Source organism: Heteronotia binoei, chromosome 21 (genome assembly GCF_032191835.1).
Source record: "Heteronotia binoei isolate CCM8104 ecotype False Entrance Well chromosome 21, APGP_CSIRO_Hbin_v1, whole genome shotgun sequence".
NCBI classification, from domain to species: Eukaryota; Metazoa; Chordata; class Lepidosauria; order Squamata; family Gekkonidae; genus Heteronotia; species Heteronotia binoei.
This window is the reverse complement of record NC_083243.1, coordinates 6,336,332-6,363,082: the sequence shown is the minus strand read 5'-3', so window position 1 is coordinate 6,363,082 and position 26,751 is coordinate 6,336,332. Positions and strand designations below refer to the sequence as shown.

The following is a 26,751-nucleotide window of genomic DNA, read 5'->3' as shown; positions in this document are numbered from 1 at the left end:
GGGAAAGGAGATTGTGAGCCGCTCTGAGACTCTTCGGAGTGGAGGGCGGGATATAAATCCAATATCTTCATCTTCTATCTTCTAGAACAAATCAAGAGGCAAGTTTGCACCTTTAAGACCAACAAAGTCTTATTCGGAATGGAAGCGTTCGTGTGCTAGAAGCACACTTCATCGGACAGCAGGATGGAATGGCAAGCAGTCCTAAATATAGAGCAAGCGGGCAGTGAGTGTGTGCGGAGTCATGGAAACGTTTTTTTAGCGGATTAAAAGAGTCACAAGTTGGGGTATGGCGATCGTTCGTTTATGTTAACTGGGCTGAAACAACAAGGAAGGGTAATTAAGTCGGAATAGCAGATTGATGTCCATGTACTAAACCCATGAAGTATCCTGGGTGTGGAGTGCAATAAATGAGAGTCTGTTGTTAGCTCTCGGTTAAAATGTTAGCTCTCGGTTAAAATGCACACGAAAGGTTATACTCGGAATAAAACTTTGTTGGTCTGAAAGGTGCCACTGGACCCAAACTTTTGTTTTGCTGCTTCACGCCAACATGGCTACACACACGAACCTATTCTCTGTCTCAGACACCAAAAACTTCTTGGCCTCTGGGGTGTGAATCGGGCAAGAAGGGTGCTCTCTGCCTCCTCGTAATACACTTTTCCAGAAAAGCACGGCTCAGTCACACCACCTTAAAAATTAAGACCGGGTTGATTTATTAATCTGGTTAAGAACTCTGATACAAAGCACAGTAAAAGGCCACAGACCAGTCCGGAAAAAAAGGCTTCAGGATTCTACAGTACTCGGACTAGGCACGACTTCCGTGCCAGCTTCAACTAAAGAAAGTGGCTCTGTTCTACGGGCGAGAGAACGTCTCTGCCTTTTTTACATTTCTGAAAGCCAAAAAAAAAAAAAATAAAGCTGTTTGGGGGCTTGCTGGTTTGTGACATCACCAGTTTCCCAAAAAAGGGAGCCCCGTAATGAAACTGAAGTGAAATCTTTTTTTTTTTTTTTTGAAAAAGGTCTATTTCGGTTCCGTTCTAGAAGGCAAAAACGTTCTCCTGTGGATAGGAAAAAATGCTTACAACCATAAACGGTGAACAGGAGTTAACACAGGCAGAGTAGGCCTCCGAGTCACAGAAACGTTATACGGGTTATTAATCTGTAAATATACACTATAGACAACTGTACAGAATATGACGCACTAGCTTCGTTCACCAAAAAAACAGCAGGCAACTTTGTAGCTTAAGACACCTCTTGGGCTGCCCAAAACGAAAACAAGGCACGACTGAACGGGACGCATGCTAAATACTCTCTGATCACTGGGTCGGGCAGTCCTGGCTTCCATCTTGCATACGAAAACCAAACGTCTCACAACGCACTCTGAAGGATACCGATCGCTTTTTTTCCTTTCTCGTTATCTTTAGCAGCAGCAGCAGCAAAAAAAAGAAAAATCAATGGAAATTAAGACACGGCTATCGACTAACCCTTGAGAACCGCAAAAAAAAAAAAACGTCATTCGCAAGCCTCTTAAGATTTATGCAACAATTATTTCCGAAAGGCAAGTAGGACAAAGAGGTCTCGAAAAATCAGGAACATGATAACAGAGTCTACATGCTCAGGCAGGATATTCCATCCCTCTTCTAGGCACGATCCTCTGGAACCTCTTCCGGACAAGCGCAACCGAAACGAACGGAGCAGCTCAAGAGCGCAGCGGGGTTGCTATTCCTTTCAGTGAAGCTTCCCAGAGTTCCCAGTGAATGGCGCGCTCAAGAGAAAAAGAACGTGAACGTAGAAAAGGCCGCTCGTGCTCCAGTTAGGGCGGGGGGAAACCCCCCACCCGTGAACCATTTTTGGCTCAGTGCAATAAACAGATGTCAGTTTTAAAAATTCATGGTAGTGTTGTGGTTGACAGTGCAAAACCTAGGCTCTTGGTACTGGTAAAACTGTCGGCCCTGCGGGGAGGAGGAGAAGGCAGCGTGACTGATCCCCTGAGGAGGCGGCGGCTGGACTGACGGCGGAGGCGAGACAGAGGGCCCGTACTGGCGGTTCTGATTCCCGAGCGTTGGTCTCGGATCAGCAGCGCTCCGAGTCTGGGTGGCCCTTGGCCAAAAGTACTGAAAGAAGGTTGCCTCGGTGGAATAAATTAAGAAGAGAATCACAAATTTTAACAGCTAACGTTCCAGTGTCAATGACTACCGTGGCCGAGGTCATTGAGGGGTTTCCGCGTTCTCCAGCGAAGAGTGTCTGTGCAAAGGCGGGTGGGAGAGTTCCCGCTTGTAAGTCTTTGGTGGCAGTTTCGGGAGCTGAGGGCTGGAGTTATGGCGTGGGGGGACCGGAGGGGCGGCCAGGCTGTTGGGGCTGGGGCTGAGGGCACACCAGCGGCGTGGTATCCGAGGCGACGGTGTGCTTGGAGGCGTGCTGGGGGAGTTGGGGCACGTGCTGGCTTCCCGCAGCCGGTCAGGATCCCGGTGAAAGCGTCCCACGGGCGGCGGCTGGAGGTTGAAGGCGAGGTTCACAAAGTGCTCGGGTGGGCGAAGAGGCACCGGAGGGGGTGTGTCAGGAAGAGGGTCTCTTGGAGGGGGCGGGGGAGGGCTCTGGAGCGGCTGTTCTAACAGACCGGTGTAAGCCGGGACTCGTGGCTGGATCTTTGGAGGAGGGGGCTGCCGGGGCGGAATGGCGGGAGGATCATCATCAGATCTGGAGCCACCCTGAAACAGAGGAAAAAAAATATCCCACTATGTCTCACGTGGTACTCTGTCACGCATGCAGGAAGTCCACAGCCATCTTCCCAAACCTCTGTCTTCAGTTACTCCACTCATGGAGAACGTGGAAACCCCTTTTTTGAGCAGGAACGCAGTTCTGGCTGGCTTGGTGACAGGGGGTCTGGCCTAATATGCAAATGAGTTACTGCTGGGTTTTTCCCTACAAAAAAGCTGTGTGAAACAATAGTGGTGTGTGGGGGGGGGGGTGGCCTAATATGCAGATAAGTTCTTGCTCAGCGTTTTCCACAAAAAAGCCCTGTGTGAAACAATGGTGGTGTCGGGTGTGTGTGTGTGGCCTAATATGCAAATGAGTTCCTGCTGGGGGGGTTTTCCTACAAAAAAACCCCGTGTGAAACAATGGTGGTGTCGGGGGTGTGGCCTAATACGCAAATGAATCCCTGCTGGGTTTTTTCTACAAAAAAGCTGTGTGTCAAACAATAGTGGTGTGTGTAGGGTGGCCTAATATGCAAATGAGTTCTTGCTGAGCATTTTCTAAAAAAAGCCCTGCGTGAAACAATGGTAGTGTCGGTGGGTGTGGCCTAATACGCAAATGAGTTCCTGCTGGGTTCTCTCTACAAAAAAGCTCTGTGTGAAATAACAGTGGTGTCTGGGGGGGGTGTGGCCTAATATTCAGATGAGTTCTCGCTCAGCGTTTTCCACAAAAAAGCCCTGTGTGAAACAATGGTGGTGTCGGCGTGTGGCCTAATATGCAAATGAGTTCCTGCTGGGTTTTTTCTACAAAAAAGCTGTATGTGAAACAACGGTGGTGCTAGGGGATGTGGCCTAATATGCAAATGAATCCCTGCTGGGTTTTCTCCTACAAAAGAGCTCTGTGTGAAACAATAGTGGTGTGTGGGGGGTGGCTTAATATGCAAATGAGTTCCTGCTGAGCATTTTCTACAAAAAGCCCTGCGTGAAACAATGGTGGTGTTAGGGTTGTTGCCTGATACGCAAATGAGTTCCTGCTGGGTTTTGTCTACAAAAAAGCTCTGTGTGAAATAACAGTGGTGTCCGGGGGGGAGGGGGGTTGGCCTAATAATCAGATGAGTTCTTGCTGAGCATTTTCCACAAGAAAGCTCTGTGTGAAACAATGGTGGTGTCGGGGGTGTGGCCTAATACGCAAATGAATCCCTGCTGGGTTTTTTCTACAAAAGAGCTCTGTGTGAAACAATAGTGGTGTGTGTGTGTGTGGGGGGGGGTGGCCTAATATGCAAATGAGTTCCTGCTGAGCATTTTCTACAAAAAGCCCTGCGTGAAACAATGGTGGTGTCGGGGTGTGTGGCCTAATACGCAAATGAGTTCCTGCTGGGTTTTTTCTTCAAAAAAGCTCTGTGTGAAATAACAGTGGTGTCCGGGGGTGTGTGTGTGTGGCCTAATATGCAGATAAGTTCTTGCTGAGCGTTTCCCACAAAAAAGCCCCGTGTGAAACAATGGTGGTGTCGGGGGTGTGGCCTAATATGCAAATGAGTTCCTGTTGGGGGGGGTTCTACAAAAAAGCTGTGTGTGAAACAATGGTGGTGCCAGGGGATGTGGCCTAATATGCAGATGAATCCCTGCTGGGTTTTTTCTACAAAAGTGCTCCGTGTGAAACAACAGTGGTGTAGGGGGGGTGGCCTAATACACAAATGAGTTCATGCCAGGTTTTTTCCCTACCCCAAAAGCCCTGCTCCCCACCATGTGCAGTCGCAAGCCCCTGACAGCCCTCAAGGTGCAAGTGGGCATCCTACCTGATTGCATGAAAATGAGAGTCGCAGAGGACATCTCAGCGCTCCCAGCAGAAGCAGCTGGCTGAGAGAAGGCTGCTGTAGCACGCGAGAGGCTGGCGGAAGGGCCAGAGAGGGCCCGGGGGAAGCTGAAGCTCATTCAGACTCGAGTCCCCTTCTACACTCTCTCTCCCCAAGCAGATTCCCAGGGTGGGGGGGGGTCCTCTCGAGCAGAGGACGTACCTTTGAGGCAGAAGAATCCTGGTCGAACTTCTTCCGGGGAGGAAGTGGAGGAGGAACCAGAGGCTCTTCGCTTAGTTTGTGCAAACTTCCACAGGAACTGAAGAAGGACTCTGGCGGAGGGAAGAGACAGACAGGGCTTTGTGGGCGGCATCACAAGAAGTGGGTCTGGTTTAACGATGGCCATTCATCCTCATCATCCTCATCATCTAGCTGCGCTAACTCAATGCTTTAAGCCCCGGATGCCTCTTCTAAGAGAAAGTCCTCACTACAGATTTTGGCATTTCTAATCCAAAGCACACTCCAGTAAATCTGTGAAAAGCTGGGTCACTTTCCACGCTCGTGTGCTCATTTTTGTTCACCTGGGGACAGCCCCACAACATGGAAATTAGTACTTCTCTAGGGAGAAGAAGACTGCAGATTTATACCCCATCCTTCTCTCTCAATCAGACTCTCAGAGCGGCTCCCATTCTCTTTTGCCTTCCTCCCAGAGCCAGTTTGGTGTAGTGGTGAAGTATGCGGTCTCTTCTCTGGGAGAACCGAGTTTGATTCCCTCACTCCTTCCACTTGCAGCTGCTGGAATGGCCTTGGGTCAGCCATAGTTATCGCAGGATTTGTCCTTGAAAGGGCAGCTTCTGGGAGAGCTCTCTCAGCCCCACCCACCTCACAGAGCATCTGCTGTGGGGGGAGAAGACAGTGAGCTGCTCTCTGATTTCAGAGAGAAGGGCGGGGGTATAAACCTGCAGTCTTCTTCCCCCACCATAACAGACAACCTGTGAGGAGGGTGGGGCTGAGAGAGCTCTTACAGCAACTGCCCTTTCAAGCACAACTCCTGCGAGAGCTATCGCTGACCCAAGGCCATTCCAGCAGCTGCAAGTGGAGGAGCGGGGAATCAAACTCAGTTCTCACGGCTAAGAGTCCGCACACTTAACCACTACACCAAACTGGTTGAAACTAATCACTAAGAAAAATGACCTACAGTTTTGTACATCTTCTCAGTTCATCCTTATCACTGTTCACCTTAGAATGTACCCCAACAGCTTCCTTTGAATGCACTGTAGCAATCTTCCGGCATCCTCAGTGCCTCTCCCTCTGCATACGTTAAATGCCCTCAAGTCACATCGTAAGGTGACCTTATGGATTAACATCCTCCAAAGCATCCTACTGCTAACAGCCTTGTTTGGGTCTTGCGAACTGAAGGTCGCGGCTTCCTTGAGCAAGTCCGTCCATCTCATGTCGGGTCTCCATCTTTTCCTGCCGCCTTCCACTTTTCCCTACACGACTATTAACAATGCCTTGCACTTTCTTCTTATCATGGAAACAGTCTAGAATTGGGCAAGGGCAAAAGGGCTACTCACTTGACTGGGGCAAAAGGACAGGTGCAAAGATGCTGTTGTTACTACCTGCGAGGGGAAAGAAGAAAGATGGTTTTCATGGAGCCCCGTTCTCTCTCTCCCGAGGCATTTATTAACCTTCAAACAGGATTTGAACGCTGCCAATAAATATAAGGGGGACGTGTCTCCAGGGCTTTTTAAAAAGAAAAAGCCCAGCAGCCGCTCATTTGCATATTAGGCCACACCCTCTGACATCACTGTCTCACGCAGGGCTTTTTCACCAGAAAAGGCGCCGCAGGAACTCATTGGCATATTAGGCCACACACACCCCCGGCGTCAACTGTGTTTCTGCGGGTTCTTGCTCCAAAAAAAGAAAAAAAGCCCTGCGTGTCTCTACCTACCCGAATTCAACACAAGGAACATGATAATGCACACTTTTGCCGCCCTCCGCCCCATCTGTTCTAAGGGACATCCCTGGCCTTAAAAAATTCCCTAGTTAATTACCAACTTTCTCATGAGATTTAATATGGACTCCCTACGGCTCTCAGACTAATTTGTTTCTTGCCTGACCGACAGGATCTGGTGCGTACCCCGCGCCCCAAATTATCTAGATTCTTAAAGCACAATTATGGAAATTAAGCTCAGTTCCTTCTGTTTCAGGCTTCAGAAATGCAGAGCTTTCTGGGGAGCGTTTGGGTACAGTGGATGTTTGAATGCAGGAAAGACAGGTTCAGATCTATACTCAGCTTGCCTTTGAGTAAGACAGTGAGTTGTCTTCTACCGTCCCTCTACCTCTGGTGCATGGCGAGAAGGGTCCTTGGGCCAGAAGCCGGCTCCAACATTAACAGGGAGGGGGAGAGGGAAGAAAATGGATTTGTACTCCACCCTTCACTCAGAGTCTCAGAGCGGCTCACAATCTCCTTTCCCTTCCTCTCCCACAACAGACACCCTGTGAGGTGGGTGGGGCTGAGAGAGCTCTCCCAGAAGCTGCCCTTTCAAGGACAGAGTCTCAGAGCGGCCTACATTCTCCTTTCCCTTCCTCCCCCACAACAGACACCCTGTGAGGTGGGTGGGGTGAGAGGGCTCTCAAAGCAGCTGCCCTTTCAAGGACAGAGTCTCAGAGAGGCTCACAATATCTCCCTCCCCCACAACAGACATCCTGTGAGGTGGGTGGGGTTGGAGAGGGCTCTCACAGCAGCTGCCCTTTCAAGGACAACTCTGCGAGAGCTCTGGCTGACCCAAGGCCATTCCAGCAGGTGCAAGTGGAGGAGTGGGGAATCAAACCCGGTTCTCCCAGATAAAAGTCTGCACACTTAACCACTACAACAGACTGGCTCTCCACAATGCTAGAGCCACTGAGATGACTACACAGAGACAGGGGAGAAAGAAGACAGAAATCTGAAGATGCATTACCAGGATCCCCCTTCCCAGACGTGTGCTGTCTGAAAATGGAAGAAGCCGTTTAAAGGAAATCGGAGACGGGCTTGGAAACACTCCACCCCGAGCTCCAAAGAAGGACAGATATGACAGGCTAGCTCCCATGGAGTTACTGGCCCAAAAGCACTGAGATCATACTGAGCTTATCAAAAGCAACCATTCCAAACAATCAGGACAGCTCTTTCTCAAGGGAAGTCGTGAAAAGGTAATGTTCAAGCCGCCCATCAGTGGAGGAGTCAACCCAGAGGGGTGCACAAGATACAAACAGCTCCGCTGTCGGCACAGACAGACAACTGGAGAGCTTCAGCAGACGCACCGTAAGAGCTGTTGAGATCGATGTCTAGGAACACGCTGAGCTCCGAAGATGCAGACGCTGGGGGAGGTGAGGGGATGCTCGGGGAGGTCGGTGCTGATGCTGCAGACTCCTGTTCGGCTTCCGTGATCCTGCTGAAACTGATCTTATACGGCTCCTTTTCCAGAGGCATCGGGTGGCCCCGCTGTGTGCCAGACGTAGAGCTGTGTCGGCCTGTGTTGGGCCTTATGCCGGGAGATTTCAGAGAATAGCTAGTTTTCCTAGGCTGCGGAGAGAAAAAAGCACTGGTTTTTCCGCACCTCTGGGATGAGGAAAGCAGAGTTCAGAACACAGAGCCTTTCGATCAGGCCTCCGTTCTCGCCTCTTGGTTAATTTCACTGGGCGGTTTTGCTTTGAGTCAGGGGAACTAGGAATACAAGAGCCAGATTCAGAACAGTAGCACCTTAAGAGATCGACACAATTTTTTGGGACGTAGGATTTCAAGAGGCGAAGCCCCCTTTGCCAGATACTCTGACTCTGGAAATCTTATACCCCAAAAATCTTGTTGGTCTCTAATGTGCTCCTGGACTCGAATACAGCTCTTTTGCAGTAGACCAGCAGGGTGACCCTCTGGAACTATCTGTTTGGAATACAGAAGGTCCCAGATTCAATCTCTGGCATCCACAGTCAAAAAGATCAGTTAGTAGGTGGTGTGAAAAACCCTCGCCTAAAAACCTGGAGAGGCACAGCCGCTCTGAGTAGACTACATTGATGCTGAGGGTCCAGTGGTCTGATTCAGTGTAACAGGGGTGGCCAACGGTAGCTCTCCAGATGTTTTTTTGCCTACAACTCCCATCAGCCCCAACCAGCATGGCCAATGGCTGGGGATGATGGGAGTTGTAGGCAAAAAAAACATCTGGAGAACTACCGTTGGCTACCCCTGCAGTGTAAGACAGCTTCAAGAGGAGACTGGATAATGTATGGAGCAGAGGTCTATCTGTGGCTACAGGCCCCAATGTGCATTACTTTGCACTTGGCCAAGAATCCCATCTACAAATACAAGTTGATGGGCTGGCAGAGACTGACCAAGAGAGAGATCTTGGGGTCGTGGTAGATAACTCACTGAAAATGTCAAGACAGTGTGCAATTGCAATAAAAAAGGCCAACGCCATGCTGGGAATTATTAGGAAGGGAATTGAAAACAAATCAGCCAGTATTATAATGCCCCTGTATAAATCGATGGTGTGGTCACATTTGGAATACTGTGTGTAATTCTGGTCACCGCGCCTCAAAAAGAATATTACAGCACTGGAAAAAGTCCAGAAAAGGGCAACAAGATTGATTGAAGTGTTGGAACACTTTCCCTATGAAGAAAGGTTAAAACGCTTGGGGCTCTTTAGCTTGGAGAAACGTCGACTGCGGGGTGACATGATAGAGGTTGACAAGATTATGCATGGGATGGAGAAAGTAGAGAAAGAAGTCCTTTTCTCCCTTTCTCACAATACAAGAACTCGTGGGCATTCGATGAAATTGCTGAGCAGTCAGGTTAAAACGGATAAAAGGAAGCCCTTCTTCACCCAAAGGGTGTTTAACATGTGGAATTCACTGCCACAGGAGGTGGTGGTGGCTACAAGCATAGCCAGCTTCAAGAGGGGGTTAGATAAAAATATGGAGCAGAGGTCCATCAGTGGCTATTAGCCACAGTGTGTATATATATGTGTGTGTATATATATATATATAATTTTTTTGGCCACTGTGTGACACAGAGTGTTGGACTGGATGGGCCATTGGCCTGATCCAACAGGGCTTCTCTTATGTTCTTAAGTGATGCTCTGTGTTCTTGGTGCTTGGAGGGGCACAGTGGGAGGGCTTCTAGTGTCCTGGCCCTACTGGTGGACCTCCTGACGGCACCTGGGGTTTTTTGGCCACTGTGGGCCATTGGCCTGATCCAACATGGCTTCTCTTATGTGCTTACAGAAGGAACACTCTGTCTGGTGCTCTCTATTGGAGCTTGGAAGGCAACAGTGGGAGGTCTTTTGGAGTTCTGGCCTCACTGGTGGGCATCCTGATGGCACCTCGGTTATGACTTCTGTGTGACACAGAGTGTTGGATTGGATGGGCTACTGGCCTGGTCCAGCATTGCTTCTCTGATGTTCTTGGGGGAGGGACGGTGGCTCAGTGGTAGAGCATCTGCGTGGGAAGCAGAAGGTCCCAGGTTCAATCCCTGGCATCTCCAAAAAAGGGTCCAGGCAAATAGGTGTGAAAAGCCTCAGCTTGAGACCCTGGAGAGCCGCTGCCAGTCTGAGAAGACAATACTGACTTTGATGGACCAAAGAGGGTCTGATTCAGTATAAGGCAGCCTCATATCTTCTTATGGGTCCAGTGGCAAATTTTTCATCATGCAAATTGTCAAGGAACCCTTTAAACAGGGGTGGAATTCTAGTAGGAGCTCCTTTAAATATTAGGCCAGACCCCTCCTGATGTAGCCAGTCCTCCAAGAGCTTACAAAAAAAGAGCCTTGTATGCTCTTGGAGGATTGGCTGTATCAGGGGGGGCGTGGCCTAATAAGCAAAGGAGCTCCTGCTAGAATTCCACCCCTGCTTTTAAGAATAAAATATTAACTTACAAACAAACCAAACTAACGGATACGTAGCAAGAGTCTTACATATCTCGGGGGCTGCTTGCAGTTGCGAGGCTCAATCTCATGGGATTTGTTGAACAAGTAGTCCATAAACTCTTTTTCGGGAACATTTCCCATAGGGTTGAGATTTTCAAAGAATCTCTGAAAACGCAAAAATAATTTTCGATCACAGCTGTGTTCCTATCCATTTCATCAACCTGGACCTTTCGAGTCATCCAGAACACCTTCGCAGCTTTCCGAAGCTCCCAATCAATATGGGTATTTACTAGTGTCGCTAATTAATTCTCTTAATTGATTAATTCTCTGAATTCCCTTAATTTCACTCTACCCAGCCTCTCTCTGGAATCCGTCAATTCATTTCTTTCCCTCTTTTTAGGAACCGGGAGCCTGTTCCAAATCAATTGCACACGGACCGAAAGAGAAATCCAAAGGAAGGTTCTACAAAATTTCAGAATTATATTCTGCCAGTACTTAGAGGCTGGTAATGTTTCCTCAAGTCTTCTTCCCCTACTGCAAGAGCACCCTGTGGCGTGTTAACATCAAAAAGAAAAAGAAACCCTGAAAGGGTTGCGGTTACGAAAGGGTTTATAGCAGTGTTACACAAAACTACAGGAAGGAATAAAACAGAAATTAATAAAGGAAGGAAGGAATAAAACAGAAATTAAAAACAGATTCAGGTGGGGGGGTAGTCATGTTGCTCTAAAGCAGGGGTGTCAAACATGCAGCCTGGGGGCCAGATCAGGCCGCTGGAGGGCTCTACCCGGCCCACGAGCGACTCACTGTTGCCTGCTTCCTTCTCCCTCTCTTGCTTCCTTCTGCATCACAGCTTGTTTTGCCGGGTTTGTTCAATCAAGCTACAGAGCAAAGCCTTTGTTTTCTATTTGCTGGTTTTCTGACCAGAACATGAAGCAACTTATGTACAAAAGCTTGCAATGCTCAGCCATTTCATGTTTTCCTCTCCATCTTAGGCTCAAAGCATTGACCATGAGATTTCTGTAATGAATGTCAGGAAATCAAATGTAGGTTTGTAAGTTACAGATACACACCTGAACAACTAGACCTGACTACCATACTCCGAATTGCTACAGCACAGACCTTGCCTCCAGATTTTGATGCAATACTTCACAGCAAGTGAGGTCAATTATCAGAGATTGTTCAATAAACAAAATATTGAAAAAGTGCTAATGTTTTAAGCATGTTTTATTTAAAGTTATTTTTTAAAAAAATCTTTGTGTTTGTCTGTGTCCTTTATAAAGTTTATATGTCTGCTACCTGGCATGACATTTTATATAGCCAACATGGCCCAAGAAGGTCTCATTTTTGTCAGATCCAGCCCTCATAACAAATGAGTTTGACACCCCTGGTCTGAAGCAACGGAACAAAGTTCAAATCCAGCAAAGTTGAAGACCAACAAAGTTTAATTCCATGTACATGAAACATTCATGCTTTGCTTGCCCTCTTTTACGCACAGCACAGAATTTGAAAACAAGTGGATGGATCGCCGATTTTACACTAATTACCCGTATATCCGGTTCGACCCGTAAACAGTAAGGCTGGTTTTGATACTGCTGGATTTCTCCTGTGATCTCGGCCACTTTTCTCCTCTTACTGAAGTTGATTAATCCTTTCCCTTGTCTTTTAAGGAAGTCAGGGTTCCCTTCTTCTGTATGTAGAATATTCGTTAAGTATATACCTAATTGGAGGGGAGGAAAATTATTTCAGATGGTCATTTTCATGCCATTTTATTTTATTTCTGTCTACAAAAAGGAAAGCCAGGTCCTTCGGAACAATCAGTCATGGACTAGCAATCAAGTAGAGAGCGGAATTTGTGAGTTCCCTGCATTGTGCGGGGGGGGGGGGGTTGGACTAGATGACCCTGGAGATCCCTTCCAACTCTATGATTCTTCGGGAGGTGGTGGGCTCACCTTCCTTGGAGGTTTTGAAACAGAGGCTAGATGGCCATCTGACAGCAATGAGGATCCTGTGAATTTAGGGGGAGGTGTTTGTGAGTTCCCTGCATTGTGCAGGCTGCTGGACTAGATGACCCTGGAGGTCCCTTCCAACTCTAGGATTCTATGATTCTAAGATAGAAGGAGGTTTTTAAACAGAAGCTGGATGGCCATCTGACAGCAATGAAGATCCTGTGAATTTAGGGGGAGGTGTTTGTGAGTTTCCTGCATTGTGCAGGGGATTGGACTAGATGACCCTAGAGGTCCCTTCCAACTCTAGGATTCTAGGATTCCTCAGTGGAACAGGCTTCCTCCTTGGGAGGTGGTGGGCTCTCCTTCCTTGGAGGTTTTGAAACAGAGGCTAGATGGCCACCTGACAGCAATGAGGATCCTGTGAATTTAGGGGGAGGTGTTTGTGAGTTCCCTGCATTGTGCAGGGGGGGTTGGACTAGATGACCCTGGAGATCCCTTCCAACTCCAAGATTCTTCGGGAGGTGGTGAGTTCTCCTTCCTTGGAGGTTTTTAAACAGAGGCTAGATGGCCATCTGACAGCAATGAGGATCCTGTGAATTTAGGGAGAGGTGTTTGTGAGTTCCCTGCATTGTGCAGGGGGTTGGACTAGATGACCCTGGAGGTCCCTTCCAACTCTAGGATTCTGAGTACTCTTTCGAAAACAAGCTATATTAAAGTGTCAACGTTACTCTGCAGTTAGGCACAGACCTTTCCTCTTTGTTTTTCTTGGGTGTTGCTTCGTAGCCAAATTACATAAGACTGAAACGCCTTGCAGAATGGACTGAATGTGATCAGAGAGCAACAATATTACATTTTTTTAAGAAGATGAAGAAGATGAAGATATTGGATTTATATCCCGCCCTCCACTCCGAAGAGTCTCAGAGCGGCTCACAATCTCCTTTACTTTCCTCCCCCACAACAAACACCCTGTGAGGTGGGTGGGGCTGGAGAGGGCTCTCCCAGCAGCTGCCCTTTCAAGGACAACCTCTGCCAGAGCTCTGGCTGACCCAAGGCCATTCCAGCAGGTGCAAGTGGAGGAGTGGGGAATCAAACCCGGTTCTCCCAGATAAGAGTCCACACACTTAACCACTACACCAAACTGGCTCTCTTTTAGCCGGATATGACAAGTTCAAGGCTTGAATCCAGTGAACCACAGGCAGACTGGGCCCTTGCTTCCTTTGCTTACTGGTTGCAGCCCCCAGTGCTCTCCCCGCCTCCTCAAGAAGTGACTCTTGAAGGTCAGCTTGAGCAGCCCAAAAAGCGACAGTGGGGCCCTGGGGGCTGCAGTGCATGTGGAGATACAGGGAGTTCTGCTGCTTTGGTGTCGCAGTTAAGTGTGCGGACTCTTATCTGGGAGAACTGGGTTTGATTCCCCACTCCTCCACTTGCACCTGCTGGAATGGCCTTGGGTCAGCCGTAGCTCTGGCAGATGTCCTTGAAAGGGGCAGCTTCTGGGAGAGCTCTCTCAGCCCCACCCACCTCACAGGGCGTCTGTTGTTGGGGGAGAAGATATAGGAGATTGTGAGCCGCTCTGAGTCTCTGACGGGGTATAAACCTGCAGTCTTCTTCTTCTGAACAGAACTAGGAACTAAAGAGCCAGTTTGGTATAGTGGTGAAGTATGTGGAGGATTCCTCACTCCTCCACTTGCACTGCTGGAATGGCCTTGGGTCAGCCAGAGCTCTCTTATCTGGGAGAACCGGGTTTGATTCCCCACTCCTCCACTTGCAGCTGCTGGAATGGCCTTGGGTCAGCCGTAGCTCTCGCAGGAGTTGTCCTTGAAAGGGGCAGCTTCTGGGAGTGCTCTCTCAGCCCCACCCACCTCACAGGGCGTCTGTTGTGGGGGGAGAAGATATAGGAGATTGTGAGCCGCTCTGAGTCTCTGATGGGATATAAACCTGCAGTCTTCTTCTTCTGAACAGAACTAGGAACTAAAGAGCCAGTTTGGTATAGTGGTGAAGTATGTGGAGGATTCCTCACTCCTCCACTTGCACTGCTGGAATGGCCTTGGGTTAGCCATAGTTCTCATAGGAGTTGTCCTTGAAAGGACAGCTTCTGGGAGAGCCCTCTCAGCCCCACGCACCTCACAGGGCGTCTGCTGTGGGGGGAGGAAGATAAAGGAGACTGATCTGCTCTGAGACTCTGCAATTCGGAGTGGAGGGTGGGGTATAAATCCAATATCTTTTTTCAGAGGAGGGGGAAGAGGCTGCAGCATGGATGCCTTTCTAACACCCTGATGCCACACCGTGACCATTTTTACAATTGCCAAGCATCCATTACCGCGTACGAGCTGAAAAGAATCATTGCAAGGATTCTAAAGAGACCCCTACAGAGGCCATACAAGGACAACCAGCTGCCGGATGGTAGCAAGATCCTCGGAATCGGTGGCCCCCCAAGTCGGGGGATGGGACCCCCAAACTCTAGCTACAGTCACCTCCATCTTGGGAGCAAGCGAAGATGCCTTTTGAGCACCTCCAGATCAAGCCTTTCTTCGGCGTCCTGGATGGGATGACTCCAGCTGATAGCCAAAGGGCAAAGGGAGCTGAACGGCCTGAGCCCCTTCATAGAATCATAGAGCTGGAAGGGGCCTCCAGGGTCATTTAGTCCAGCCCCCTTCCCTCAAGCCTCCAAGACGGGGACTGACACGGTGCGGCCTCTTCCTTCCAGCTCCTCTCCAAACAAGCCCCTGCTTATTCATCTAGGTTTGCCAGGTCTGATTCAGGAAACGTCTAGGGACTTTGGGGGTAGAGTTAGGGCACAGCAAGGTTGTGACCAGTGTCCCCTCTAAGCGGAGTTGGCGTGAGCTGGCTCACAGATTTTTAGCCTCCGGCTCACACCTTTTTGTCTCCGCTCAGGAAGGCTGGCCCTCAGAGCACACTAATTGATACAGGAGCTCACAATGTCAATGCCAGTAGCTCACAGCCAGTGTTCCCTCTAAGCGGAGTTGGCGTGAGCTGGCTCACAGATTTTTAGCCTCCAGCTCACACCTTTTTGTCTCAGCTCAGGAAGGCTGGCCCTCGGAGCACACTAATTGATGCAGGAGCTCACAATGTTAACGCCAGTAGCTCACAGCCAGTGTTCCCTCTAAGCGGAGTTGGCGTGAGCTGGCTCACAGTTTAGCCTCCGGCTCACACCTTTTTGTCTCCGCTCAGGAAGGCTGGCCCTCGGAGCACACTAATTGATGCAGGCGCTCACAATGTTAACGCCAGTAGCTCACAGCCAGTGTTCCCTCTAAGCGGAGTTGGCGTGAGCTGGCTCACAGTTTAGCCTCCGGCTCACACCTTTTTGTCTCCGCTCAGGAAGGCTGGCCCTCGGAGCACACTAATTGATGCAGGAGCTCACAATGTTAACGCCAGTAGCTCACAACCAGTGTTCCCTCTAAGCGGAGTTGGCGTGAGCTGGCTCACAGTTTAGCCTCCGGCTCACACCTTTTTGTCTCAGCTCAGGAAGGCTGGCCCTCGGAGCACACTAATTGATGCAGGAGCTCACAATGTCAATGCCAGTAGCTCACAGCCAGTCTTCCCTCTAAGCGGAGTTGGCGTGAGTTGCCTCACAGTTTAGCCTCCAGCTCACACCTTTTTGTCTCCGCTCAGGAAGGCTGGCCCTCAGAGCACACTAATTGATGCAGGAGCTCACAATGTCAATGCCAGTAGCTCACAGCCAGTGTTTCCTCTAAGCGGAGTTGGCGTGAGCTGGCTCACAGATTTTTAGCCTCCGGCTCACACCTTTTTGTCTCCGCTCAGGAAGGCTGGCCCTCAGAGCACACTAATTGATGCAGGAGCTCACAATGTTAACGCCAGTAGCCCACAACCAGTGTTCCCTCTAAGCGGAGTTGGCGTGAGCTGGCTCACAGTTTAGCCTCCGGCTCACACCTTTTTGTCTCCGCTCAGGAAGGCTGGCCCTCGGAGCACACTAATTGATGCAGGAGCTCACAATGTTAACGCCAGTAGCTCACAACCAGTATTCCCTCTAAGCGGAGTTGGCGTGAGCTGGCTCACAGTTTAGCCTCCGGCTCACACCTTTTTGTCTCCGCTCAGGAAGGCTGGCCCTCGGAGCACACTAATTGATGCAGGAGCTCACAATGTTAACGCCAGTAGCTCACAACCATTGTTCCCTCTAAGCGGAGTTGGCGTGAGCTGGCTCACAGTTTAGCCTCCAGCTCACACCTTTTTGTCTCCGCTCAGGAAGGCTGGCCCTCAGAGCACACTAATTGATGCAGGAGCTCACAATGTCAATGCCAGTAGCTCACAGCCAGTGTTCCCTCTAAGCGGAGTTGGCGTGAGCTGGCTCACAGATTTTTAGCCTCCGGCTCACACCTTTTTGTCTCCGCTCAGGAAGGCTGGCCCTCAGAGCACACTAATTGATGCAGAAGCTCAGAACTTGAACGTCAGTTGCTCACAAAGTAGAATTTTTGCTCACAAGACTCCACCGCTCAGAGGGAACACCGGTTGTGACAAGCACGATTGAATTCTGAAGGGGTTCTGACCATCATACTGAAAGGGACCACATTCCTTTTAAGTGCCTTCCCTCTGTTGAAAATAACAGAGGATAGAAGCACCTTCTTTTGGGGCTCACAGAAACTGGACCCCCCCCCCCCGATCCAATCCTTTTGAAACTTGGGGGACTTTTTGAGAAGCGCCAGATGCTATACTGAAAATTTTGTGCCTCTACCTCAAAAAAGCCCAGCCCCATCAGAGTCCCAGATACCTGCAGATCAATTCTCCATTATACCCTATGTGGACGAGCATCCTTGGGGGAGGGACGGTGGCTCAGTGGTAGAACATCTGCTTGAGAAGCAGAAGGTCCCAGGTTCAATCCCTGGCATCTCCAACTAAAAAGGGTCCAGGCAAGTAGGTGTGAAAAACCTCTGCTGGAGACCCTGGAGAGCAGGGGAGAGACAGTGGCTCAGTGGTAGAGCATCTGCTTGGGAAGCAGAAGGTCCCAGGTTCAATCCCTGGCATCTCCAAAAAAGGGTCCAGGCAAATTGGTGTAAAAAACCTCAGCTTGAGACCCTGGAGAGCCGCTGCCAGTCTGAGAAGACAATATTGACTTTGATGGAACAAGGGTCTGATTCAGTATAAGGCAGCTTCATCTGTTCATATCCATATACCAGATATTCAGGAGTGACCAGCAGACATTCAAACCCTGCCCCCCCGACACACTTTCTGTTTAACCCTGAAGTGGGGAGAGGACCTCCAAACCGGGGGATCCCCTGCCCCCAACTGGGGATTGGCAACCCTATCTTATCACGCAAGCTATGCTTTATTTTGGATTTAGAAACAAAAAAAAGTTATCTCCACTCTCCCAAAAGGCTATCATGGGAAGTAGGCAGTCCCCTCCCCCCAAAAATCAGGATCTCTTGTTCAAACTTGATCGCGCAGAGTTCCCCCCTCCTCAGCAATTCCCCTTCGCACTGCAGCCCCCCCACAACCCACACTATCCCGAGGGTCAACTGATCCTGCAAGAGTTTGCAATGAGGGGTGGGGTAGTTGGGGGTCAGAATGTGCCACAAAACAGTCCCTTCCTCTGACTTACCAAAGAAAGGCACACAGGGTGGGTTGATTGCCTTCAGCTTCGCCAGGTATTTTTTAAAGTGATCTTTACTCAGTTCGACAGCTTCGTCCAAAATTTTCTTCTTTCTCTCCTGTAAGGCCTAATTGAACAGAGAGGAAAATACACATTTCCATCTTGCAGGATACGTTTGAGAGCCAGTTTGGTGTAGTGGTGAAGTGTGCGGACTCTCATCTGGGAAAACCGGGTTTGATTCCCCGCTTCTCCACTTGCACCTGCTGGAATGGCCTTGGGTCAGCCAGAGGGCTCTTATTTGGGAGAACCAGGTTTGATTCCCCACTCCTCCACTTGCAGCTGCTGGAATGGCCTTGGGTCAGCCAGAGCTCTCTTATCTGGGAGAACCGGGTTTGATTCCCCACTCCTCCACTTGCACCTGCTGGAATGGCCTTGGGTCAGCCATAGCTCTCTTATCTGGGAGAACCGGTTTGATTCCCCGCTCCTCCACTTGCAGCTGCTGGAATGGCCTCGGGTCAGCCATAGCTCTCTTATCTGGGAGAACCGGGTTTGATTCCCCACTCCTCCACTTGCAGCTGCTGGAATGGCCTCGGGTCATTCCATCAGGCCTCGGCAGAGGATTTCCTTGAAAGAGCAGATGCTGGGAGAGCCCTCTCCAGCCCCACCCACCTCACAGGATGTCTGTTGTGGGGGAGGAAGGGAAAGGAGATTGTAGGCTGCTCTGAGACTCTGTCCTTGAAAGGGCAGCTCCTGGAGAGAGCTCTCTCAGCCCCACCTACCTCACAGGGTGTCCGTTGTGGGGGAGGAAGGGAAAGGAGATTGTAGGCCGCTCTGAGACTCTGTCCTTGAAAGGGCAGCTTCTGTGAGAGCCCTCTCCAGCCCCACCCGCCCCACAGGGCGTCTGTTGTGGGGGAGGAAGGTAAAGGAGATTGTAGGCCGCTCTGAGACTTGTCCTTGAAAGGGCAGCTACTGTGAGAGCCCTCTCAGCCCCACCCACTTCACAGGGTGTCTGTTGTTGGGGAGGAAGATAAAGGAGATTGTGAGCCGCTCTGAGACTCTGATTCAAAGTGGAGGGCGGGATATAAATCCAATATCATCATCATGTTTACAGTAGGCTGTTCTTTGGCCAGAATGCAATGACATTTCCACAGTGCTTTGCAGCTATTTATTTTCTGTTTATTTTCCAAAATTTATATCCCACCTTTCTGCCCTCACGCGGGCCGCCAAGGAGCCCCGTCAGCACTTACACAATAAAAATCACAATTTCACATCCCCCCCCCAAACATTATCATTAAAACAATTAAAAACAGAGCTAAAATACATAAAGAGACATAATAAGAACAATTAAAACATTGGTCAAGAAAGAGGGAACCCAAAACAAATTTAAAAAGTCTTCACTCAGTAGCAGAAGGTAGCAACAGACGGGGACAGATGATTCTCCCCAGGGAGAGAGTTCCAGAATTTTGGGGCCACGATTGAGAAGGCCCCTGCCTGGGTTGCCACCCACAAAATCTCAGAAGGTGGGGACACCTGTCATAGGGCCTCCAAAAAGGACAGTAGTGACTGAGAGATAAGATAGATCCCCCTCTACCTCATACTAGTTACCCTTTGCTTCAAGATGTTTTGAATGGAACTGCTACAAATTATCTCCCTCCTTCTCTGATTTCCATTGCACCGATTTGATTTTTAACCAATCAGATTTTAGAGTCAGCACTAAGGCTTGCTAAAGCTACTTTCCCATAAAGAAGAAGAGAAGCGATTGGGTTTACATATAAGAACATCAGAGAAGCCATGTTGGATCAGGCCACTGGCCCATCCAGTCCAACACTCTGGGTCACACAGTGGCCCAAAAACCCAGGTGCCATCAGGAGGTCCAGCAGTGGTGCCAGGACATCAGATGTCCTCACACTGTTGCCCCTTCCAAGCACCAAGAATAAAGCATCATTTGCCCCAGACAGAGAGTTCCATCAATACGCTGTGGCTAACAGCCACTAATAGACCATATGCTTATCCAATCCCCTCTTGAAGCTGTGTATGATTGTAGCCCTCACCACCTTCTTTGGCAGTGATTTCCAAATGTTAATCACTCTTTGGGTGAAGAAGGACTTCCTTTTATCTGTTCTAACCCAGCTGCTCAGCAATTTCATTTGGTGCCCATGCGTTCTTGTATTGTGAGAAAGGGAGAAAAGTACCTCTTTCTCTAAATTCTCTATCCCATGCATAATCTTGTAAACTTCTATCATGTCACCCCTTAGTCAACGTTTCTTCAAGCTACCCCGCCCTACGCTACCCAAACGAGTCTCAGAGCGGCTTACAAATCTCCTTTCCCTTCCCCTCCTCACAACAGAACCCTGTGAGGTAGGTGGGGCCGAGAGAGCTCTGACAGAAACTGCTCTTGGGAGGAACAGCTCTGAGAGAACTTGGGAATGACCCAAGGCCATTCTAGCAGCTGCAAGTGGAGGCATGGGAAATCAAGTCCGGTTCTCCCAGGTAAGAGTCCGCCCACTTAAGAACATAAGAATATAAGAGAAGCCATGTTGGATCAGGCCAATGGCCATCCAGTAGCACACAGTGGCCAAAAAAAATTACACACACACACACACACACATATACACACTGTGGCTAATAGCCATTGATGGACCTCTGCTCCATATTTTTATCCAATCCCCTCTTGAAGCTGTCTATGCTTGTAGCTGCCGCCACCTCCTGTGGCGGTGAATTCCACATGTTAATCACCCTTTGGGTGAAGAGATACTTCCTTTTATCTGTTTTAACCTGTCTGCTCAGCAATTTCATCGAATGCCCACGAGTTCTTGTATTGTGAGAAAGGGAGAAAAGTACCTCTTTCTCTACTTTCTCCATCCCATGCATAATCTTGTCAACCTCTATCATGTCACCCCGCAGTTGACGTTTCTCCAAGCTAAAGAGCCCCAAGAGTTTTAACCTTTCTTCACAGGGAAAGTGTTCCAACCCTTAACCACTACACCAAACTGGGTTCATAAACTATAGTAAGGGATCATAAGCTATACAAGATACTCAAGATACAGTAACGGGACACAAGTTGTAGTAAAACGTAACACAGAGAATAAAATGACTATAAACAGTAATACAGTGGGTAGATCTCTGAATAATCAAAAAGAGCCAAGGCAGAACTTTAAAATCTACAGTTAAAAAAAAATATCTTGGCTTATAGTTCATCCCTGATGTCACCTCCTTCCTTTGCGATGCACGTCTCTAAAAAAAAAACAAGACACACACAACTATATGTGTATTCTCTCTCTCTCTCTCTCTGGGATAGTGGTGCTCTGTCGTCTTGGTGCTTGGGGGGCAAGAGTGGGAGGGCTTCTGGAGTTCTGCCCCCACTGACGGACCTCCTGGTGGCCCCTGGGTTTTGGCCACTGCGTGACACAGAGTGCTGCGGCAGATGGGCTACTGGCTTTTCTTATGCTCGTTCTCTTTGTTTCTCTGTAGCCATAAGATGGGGACAGTTTTAAAGTAACTGGATACATATTCTCCATGCAAGACACAGACGGCCAGACGTACCTCGAGGGTGTGCTCCAACCGATACACAGAGGAAGAGTTGATTGCACTGACGATTTCCAGCACACCGTTGAAGTTGTTCAGGTCTTGGAAAACTTGCAAGATCTCTATAATCCGGCTCAGCACAGCCACTCGCTCTTCAAAATTCTCCGTGTCCACTATGCACCTGATTCAGAAGAGAGACAGAACCCACTGACGTTTGGTAAATACTCATACTTATGGTGTTTTTCTTTTCTCAGTTGTATTCATCCCTTCTCCCAGAGATTTATGGAAGAGCTACTAGAAGCTACTAGCTACTGGGACTAAAGGGAACCTCCATGCTCAGAGGCAGTCAACCTTTGAATACCAGAGCCAGGAGACAATCGGGGGAAGGCGTTGGCCTCTCTGCCCTGTTGTTTGCCCTCCAGAGGAACTGGTTGCCCCTGTGTGAGACAGGATGCTGGGCTAGATGGACCCTCACTGGTCTGACCCAGCAGGGCTCTTCTGAGGTTCTTATGAAGGCCTCGGCCTCTCTGCCCTGTTGTTGGCCCTCCAGAGGAACTGGATGCTGGACTAGAGGGACCCTCACTGGTCTGATCCAGGAGGGCTCTTCTGATGTTTTTATGAAGGCCTCGGCCTCTCTGCCCTGTTGCTGGCCCTCCAGAGGAACTGGTTGGCCACTGTGTGAGACAGGAGGTTGGACTAGATGGACCCTCATTGGTCTGATCCAGCAGGGCTCTTCTGAGGTTCTTATGCAGGCCTCGGCCTCTCTGCCCTGTTCTTGGCCCTCCAGAGGAACTGATTGCCCCTGTGTGAGACAGGAGGCTGGACTAGAAGGACCCTCACTGGTCTGATCCAGCAGAGCTCTTCTGAGGTTCTTATGAAAGCCTCGACCTCTCTGCCCTGTTCTTGGCCCTGCAGAGGAACTGGCTGCCCCTGTGTGAGACAGGATGCTGGATTAGAGGGACCCTCACTGGTCTGACCCAGCAGGGCTCTTCTGAGGTTCTTATGAAGGCCTTGGCCTCTCTGCCCTGTTGTTGGCCCTGCAGAGGAACTGGATGCTGGACTAGAGGGACCCTCACTGGTCTGATCCAGCAGGGCTCTTCTGAGGTTCTTATGAAGGCCTCGGCCTCTCTGCCCTGTTGTTGGCCCTCCAGAGGAACTGGCTGGCCACTGTGTGAGACAGGAGGCTGGACTAGATGGACCCTCACTGGTCTGATCCAGCAGGGCTCTTCTGAGGTTCTTATGAAGGCCTCAGTCTCTCTGCCCTGTTGTTGGCCCTCCAGAGGAACTGGCTGCCCACTGTGTGAGACAGGAGGCTGGACCAGATGGACCCTTGCTGGTCTGATCCAGCAGGGCTCTTCTGAGGTTCTTATGACTTTCTCTTATCCCTTCAGCTACAAGAAAAAAGTGGGATTGAGCAATTTGTCCAAAGCCACCTAGCGGCTGAGTGTGGATTTAAAATCAGGTCTTCCCGGTTCTGTGCTGCTGTAGTTTCTATTGATAAAGTGTGGGGCTTCCAGCATTTAGCAGTGAACAAATAAACAAGGACACAAATGAAGACTACATCTGCAATCCAGAAGGAATCCTATCCTTCCTTCACTGGTAATCTTGAAGCAGCGGCTGGACAAAGACTTTTCAGGTATGGTCTAGGCCAGGAGTGGCCAAACTGTGGCTTGGGAGTCACACAGAATCATAGAGTTGGAAGGGATCTCCAGGGTCATCTAGTCCAACCCCCTGCACAATGCAGGAAACTCACAAACACCTCCCCCTCAATTCACAGGATCTTCATCGCTGTCAGATGGCCATCAAGCCTCTGTTGAAAAACCTCCAAGGAAGGAGAGCCCACCACCTCCCAAGGAGGAAGTCTGTTCCATTGAGAAGCTGCTTTCATGGTCAGGAAGTTCTTTCTAATATCAGGTCAGAAACTACTGATTTAATTTCAACCCACTGGTTCTGGTCCTACCTTCTGGGGCCACAGAAAACAATTCCACCCCATCCTCTATGGAACAGCCCTTCAAGGATTTGAAGATGGTGATCCTATCACCTCTCAGCCGCCTCCTCTCCAGGCTAAACAGGCCCAGCTCCTTCAACCTTTCTTCATAGGACTTGGTCTCCAGACCCCTCACCATCTTGATCGCCCTCCTCTGGACCTGTTCCTGCTTGTCTATATCCTTCTTAAAATGTGGTGCCCAAAACTGAACACAATACTCCAGGTGAGGTCTTACACCTCACAGGTGGCTCTCTCACACATATTTTGTGGCTCTTGAAGCTCCCACCACCCAGTTGGCCGACTTGGAGAAGGCATTGGTCCCTAAATCACTTCTCTAATCCAATGCATTTAAAATTAAAGTAGCTTTCTTTCCACCTCTCCCTCCATCTATTTTCCTTCCTTCCTTCCTTGCAGCTCTCAACACCTGACGTTCGTGTCTTGTGGCTCTTGAACATCTGATGTTTATTCTATGCGGCTCTTACATTAAGCAAGTTTGGCCGCCCCTGCTCTAGGTTGATCCAGCACTGAGCAGGGGGCTGGACTAGATGGCCTCTACACCCCCCTCCCAAGTGATTATATAATTATATAATATTACTTTTAAAAAATACGGACGGCTATTCCTACAGATCACGGCTTTTTATGCTAGATTGTATCAGGCGACTCTTCTTGCTTCAGAGCGTAAAATTATTTCTGGCGACGAGAACGTGGAAAGCAGCTGCAGAAATGCATGGCAAGACAACCAAAGCTTTTCTTTCTGTGAACTAATCAAGGAATCTGGAACTGACGAGGCCTCCACAACTTATTTCGGTAGAGGGGATTGCGACTGGGACTGAGAAGGGCTCGGGCTTGCCAACGAACGTGGAAGGATCACTCTTTTTGCAACTGAACGTCGGCAGCAAAAACCATGAAGCGATTCCTTTAGTCCTGCTCTGTTTAGATACTAGATTAGATTAGATAGATTTTATTAAAGGCAAAAGCCAGCGTCTTAAACAAAAGGGATAACTATACATATCCATAAGAACTATCTGTAAAAACATGATAAAAGTACTATAACATTGGGGAGGGGCTGTGGCTCAGTGGTAGAGCATCTGCCTGGTAAGCAGAAGGTCCCAGGTTCAATCCCCGGCATCTCCAGCTAAAGAGGGTCCAGGCAAGTAGGCGTCAGAAACCTCAGCTTGAGACCCTGGAGAGCCGCTGCCAGTCAGGGGAGGGACGGTGGCTCAGCGGTGGAGAATCTGCTTGGTAAGCAGAAGGCCCCAGGTTCAATCCCCGGCATCTCCAACTAAATAGGGTCCAAGAAAGTAGGTGTGAAGACCTCAGCTGGAGACCCTGGAGAGCCGCTGCCAGTCAGGGGAGGGACAGTGGCTCAGTGGTGGAGAATCTGCTTGGTAAGCAGAAGGCCACAGGTTCAATCCCCGGCATCTCCAACTAAAGAGGGTCCAAGCAAGTAGGTGTGAAGACCTCAGCTTGAGACCCTGGAGAGCTGCTGCCAGTCAGGGGAGGGACAGTGGCTCAGTGGCAGAGCATCTGCTTGGTAAGCAGAAGCCCCCAGGTTCAATTCCCGGCATCTCCAACTAAAAAGGGTCCAGGCAAGTAGGCGTGAAAAACCTCCACTTGAGACCCTGGAGAGCCGCTGCCAGTCAGGGGAGGGACGGTGGCTCAGCGGTGGAGAATCTGCTTGGTAAGCAGAAGGCCCCAGGTTCAATCCCCGGCATCTCCAACTAAATAGGGTCCAAGAAAGTAGGTGTGAAGACCTCAGCTGGAGACCCTGGAGAGCCGCTGCCAGTCAGGGGAGGGACAGTGGCTCAGTGGTGGAGAATCTGCTTGGTAAGCAGAAGGCCACAGGTTCAATCCCCGGCATCTCCAACTAAAGAGGGTCCAAGCAAGTAGGTGTGAAGACCTCAGCTTGAGACCCTGGAGAGCTGCTGCCAGTCAGGGGAGGGACAGTGGCTCAGTGGCAGAGCATCTGCTTGGTAAGCAGAAGCCCCCAGGTTCAATTCCCGGCATCTCCAACTAAAAAGGGTCCAGGCAAGTAGGCGTGAAAAACCTCCACTTGAGACCCTGGAGAGCCGCTGCCAGTCAGGGGAGGGACAGTGGCTCAGTGGCAGAGCATCTGATTGGTAAGCAGAAGGTCCCAGGTTCAATCCCCGGCATCTCCAACTAAAGAGGGTCCAGGCAAGTAGGCATGAAAAACCTCAGCTTGAGACCCTGGAGAGCTGCTGCCAGTCTGAGTAGACAAGACTGACTTTGATGCACCCAGGAGGGTCTGATTCAGTAGAAGGCAGCTTCATATATCCATATGTCCAACATTATTAAAATTGATAAATATACAGAAATGGCCATTAAAACAAAAGTAGTCCGGCATTTTAAGCTACTAGTAATTTTTTTCGTCCTGAAGGCGAACCAACCAAATTTGGCTATTTTAAGAGTAACTGCAGGGTATTTGCCCTCCAGGAGTTCTTTAAACTGGCATATTTTGTGACTGCAAGTCGGGGAGTAATCACGGAAGGCAGGAGGGATTCCCTGTGCTTGCGGTACACCTTGCAATCGTAAAAGACATGAACTAATGACTCCCTGTCATCATTACAGCAAGGCCCTCTACGAGCTTCACAGGGGATACTAGAATCACCCTTTTGGCTTACTTTTCAAACCAATGTGTCAGGTTTGTCGTATGCCGGATCATTTTCAGTAAGTTTGGGGAGTTGATTTCTTTATCTTCTTTCGTCCACACGCTCCCGACGAGTTCCGATGGCTGAACAGCCCTGAAACATAGAAGCGATAAATGTGAGATGCAGGAAGCTTAGGGGAGTCCAGGTATTAAGGCTGTTCAAGCGATAATTCGGCCACTGTGCGACAAAGCACTCAGCGTCTGCAAAAAATGAGAGCAGCGCATGCAAATGCTTTAAGTTGTTTTTATGTTTTATGCTTTTATTGTTGCTTATTGTATAGGTCACACTAATGTCCTGCAGGGAAAAGTCTGATTTGGGCTTGGTGCTGTAGCAGTATATATATGTATATATATATATGTATATATTATTATTATTACCTAGGCTTTTAATTAAGGGATTGATCTCTTAATATCATTCTCGTAGTCTGCTTTTAGCCGAAGAATCAGTTTATCAGATTCTTCTGACCCTGCTGAATGTTTTAAAATGTCAGCATTTCAACCCCCCCTGGCTGGTTTTTAGTATTGCATTTTAAATTGTTAATAATTTTTACTGGATTAGAAAAGAGCCAGAGTCCAGAAGCACCTTGAAGACTAACAAAATCTGCGGCAGGCCAGGGGCTTTTGGGAGTCCCTGCTCACTTCTTCAGATACAACTAGGAGGTGAGTCCGTTTGTCCTTAT

The 26,751-nt window shown here is 49.3% G+C and overlaps 1 protein-coding gene across 1 annotated transcript in view; it reads right to left on the bottom strand.

The window, feature by feature from the left end:
* Nucleotides 1-686: 686 nt before the first annotated feature.
* SOS2 (SOS Ras/Rho guanine nucleotide exchange factor 2) overlaps nt 687-26,751 on the bottom strand; it is an 84,206-nt gene continuing 58,141 nt past the window's right edge. Inside the window, exons 13-21 of the mRNA XM_060261403.1 lie at nt 26,046-26,165; nt 21,435-21,597; nt 17,901-18,018; nt 11,927-12,099; nt 10,431-10,547; nt 7,790-8,051; nt 6,061-6,105; nt 4,706-4,815; nt 687-2,705 (exon numbers count right to left, since the gene is read on the bottom strand). Coding sequence (XP_060117386.1) covers nt 2,205-2,705; nt 4,706-4,815; nt 6,061-6,105; nt 7,790-8,051; nt 10,431-10,547; nt 11,927-12,099; nt 17,901-18,018; nt 21,435-21,597; nt 26,046-26,165 — 1,609 coding nt within the window. The 3' untranslated portion in view covers nt 687-2,204. The remainder of the gene's footprint in view (nt 2,706-4,705; nt 4,816-6,060; nt 6,106-7,789; nt 8,052-10,430; nt 10,548-11,926; nt 12,100-17,900; nt 18,019-21,434; nt 21,598-26,045; nt 26,166-26,751) is intronic.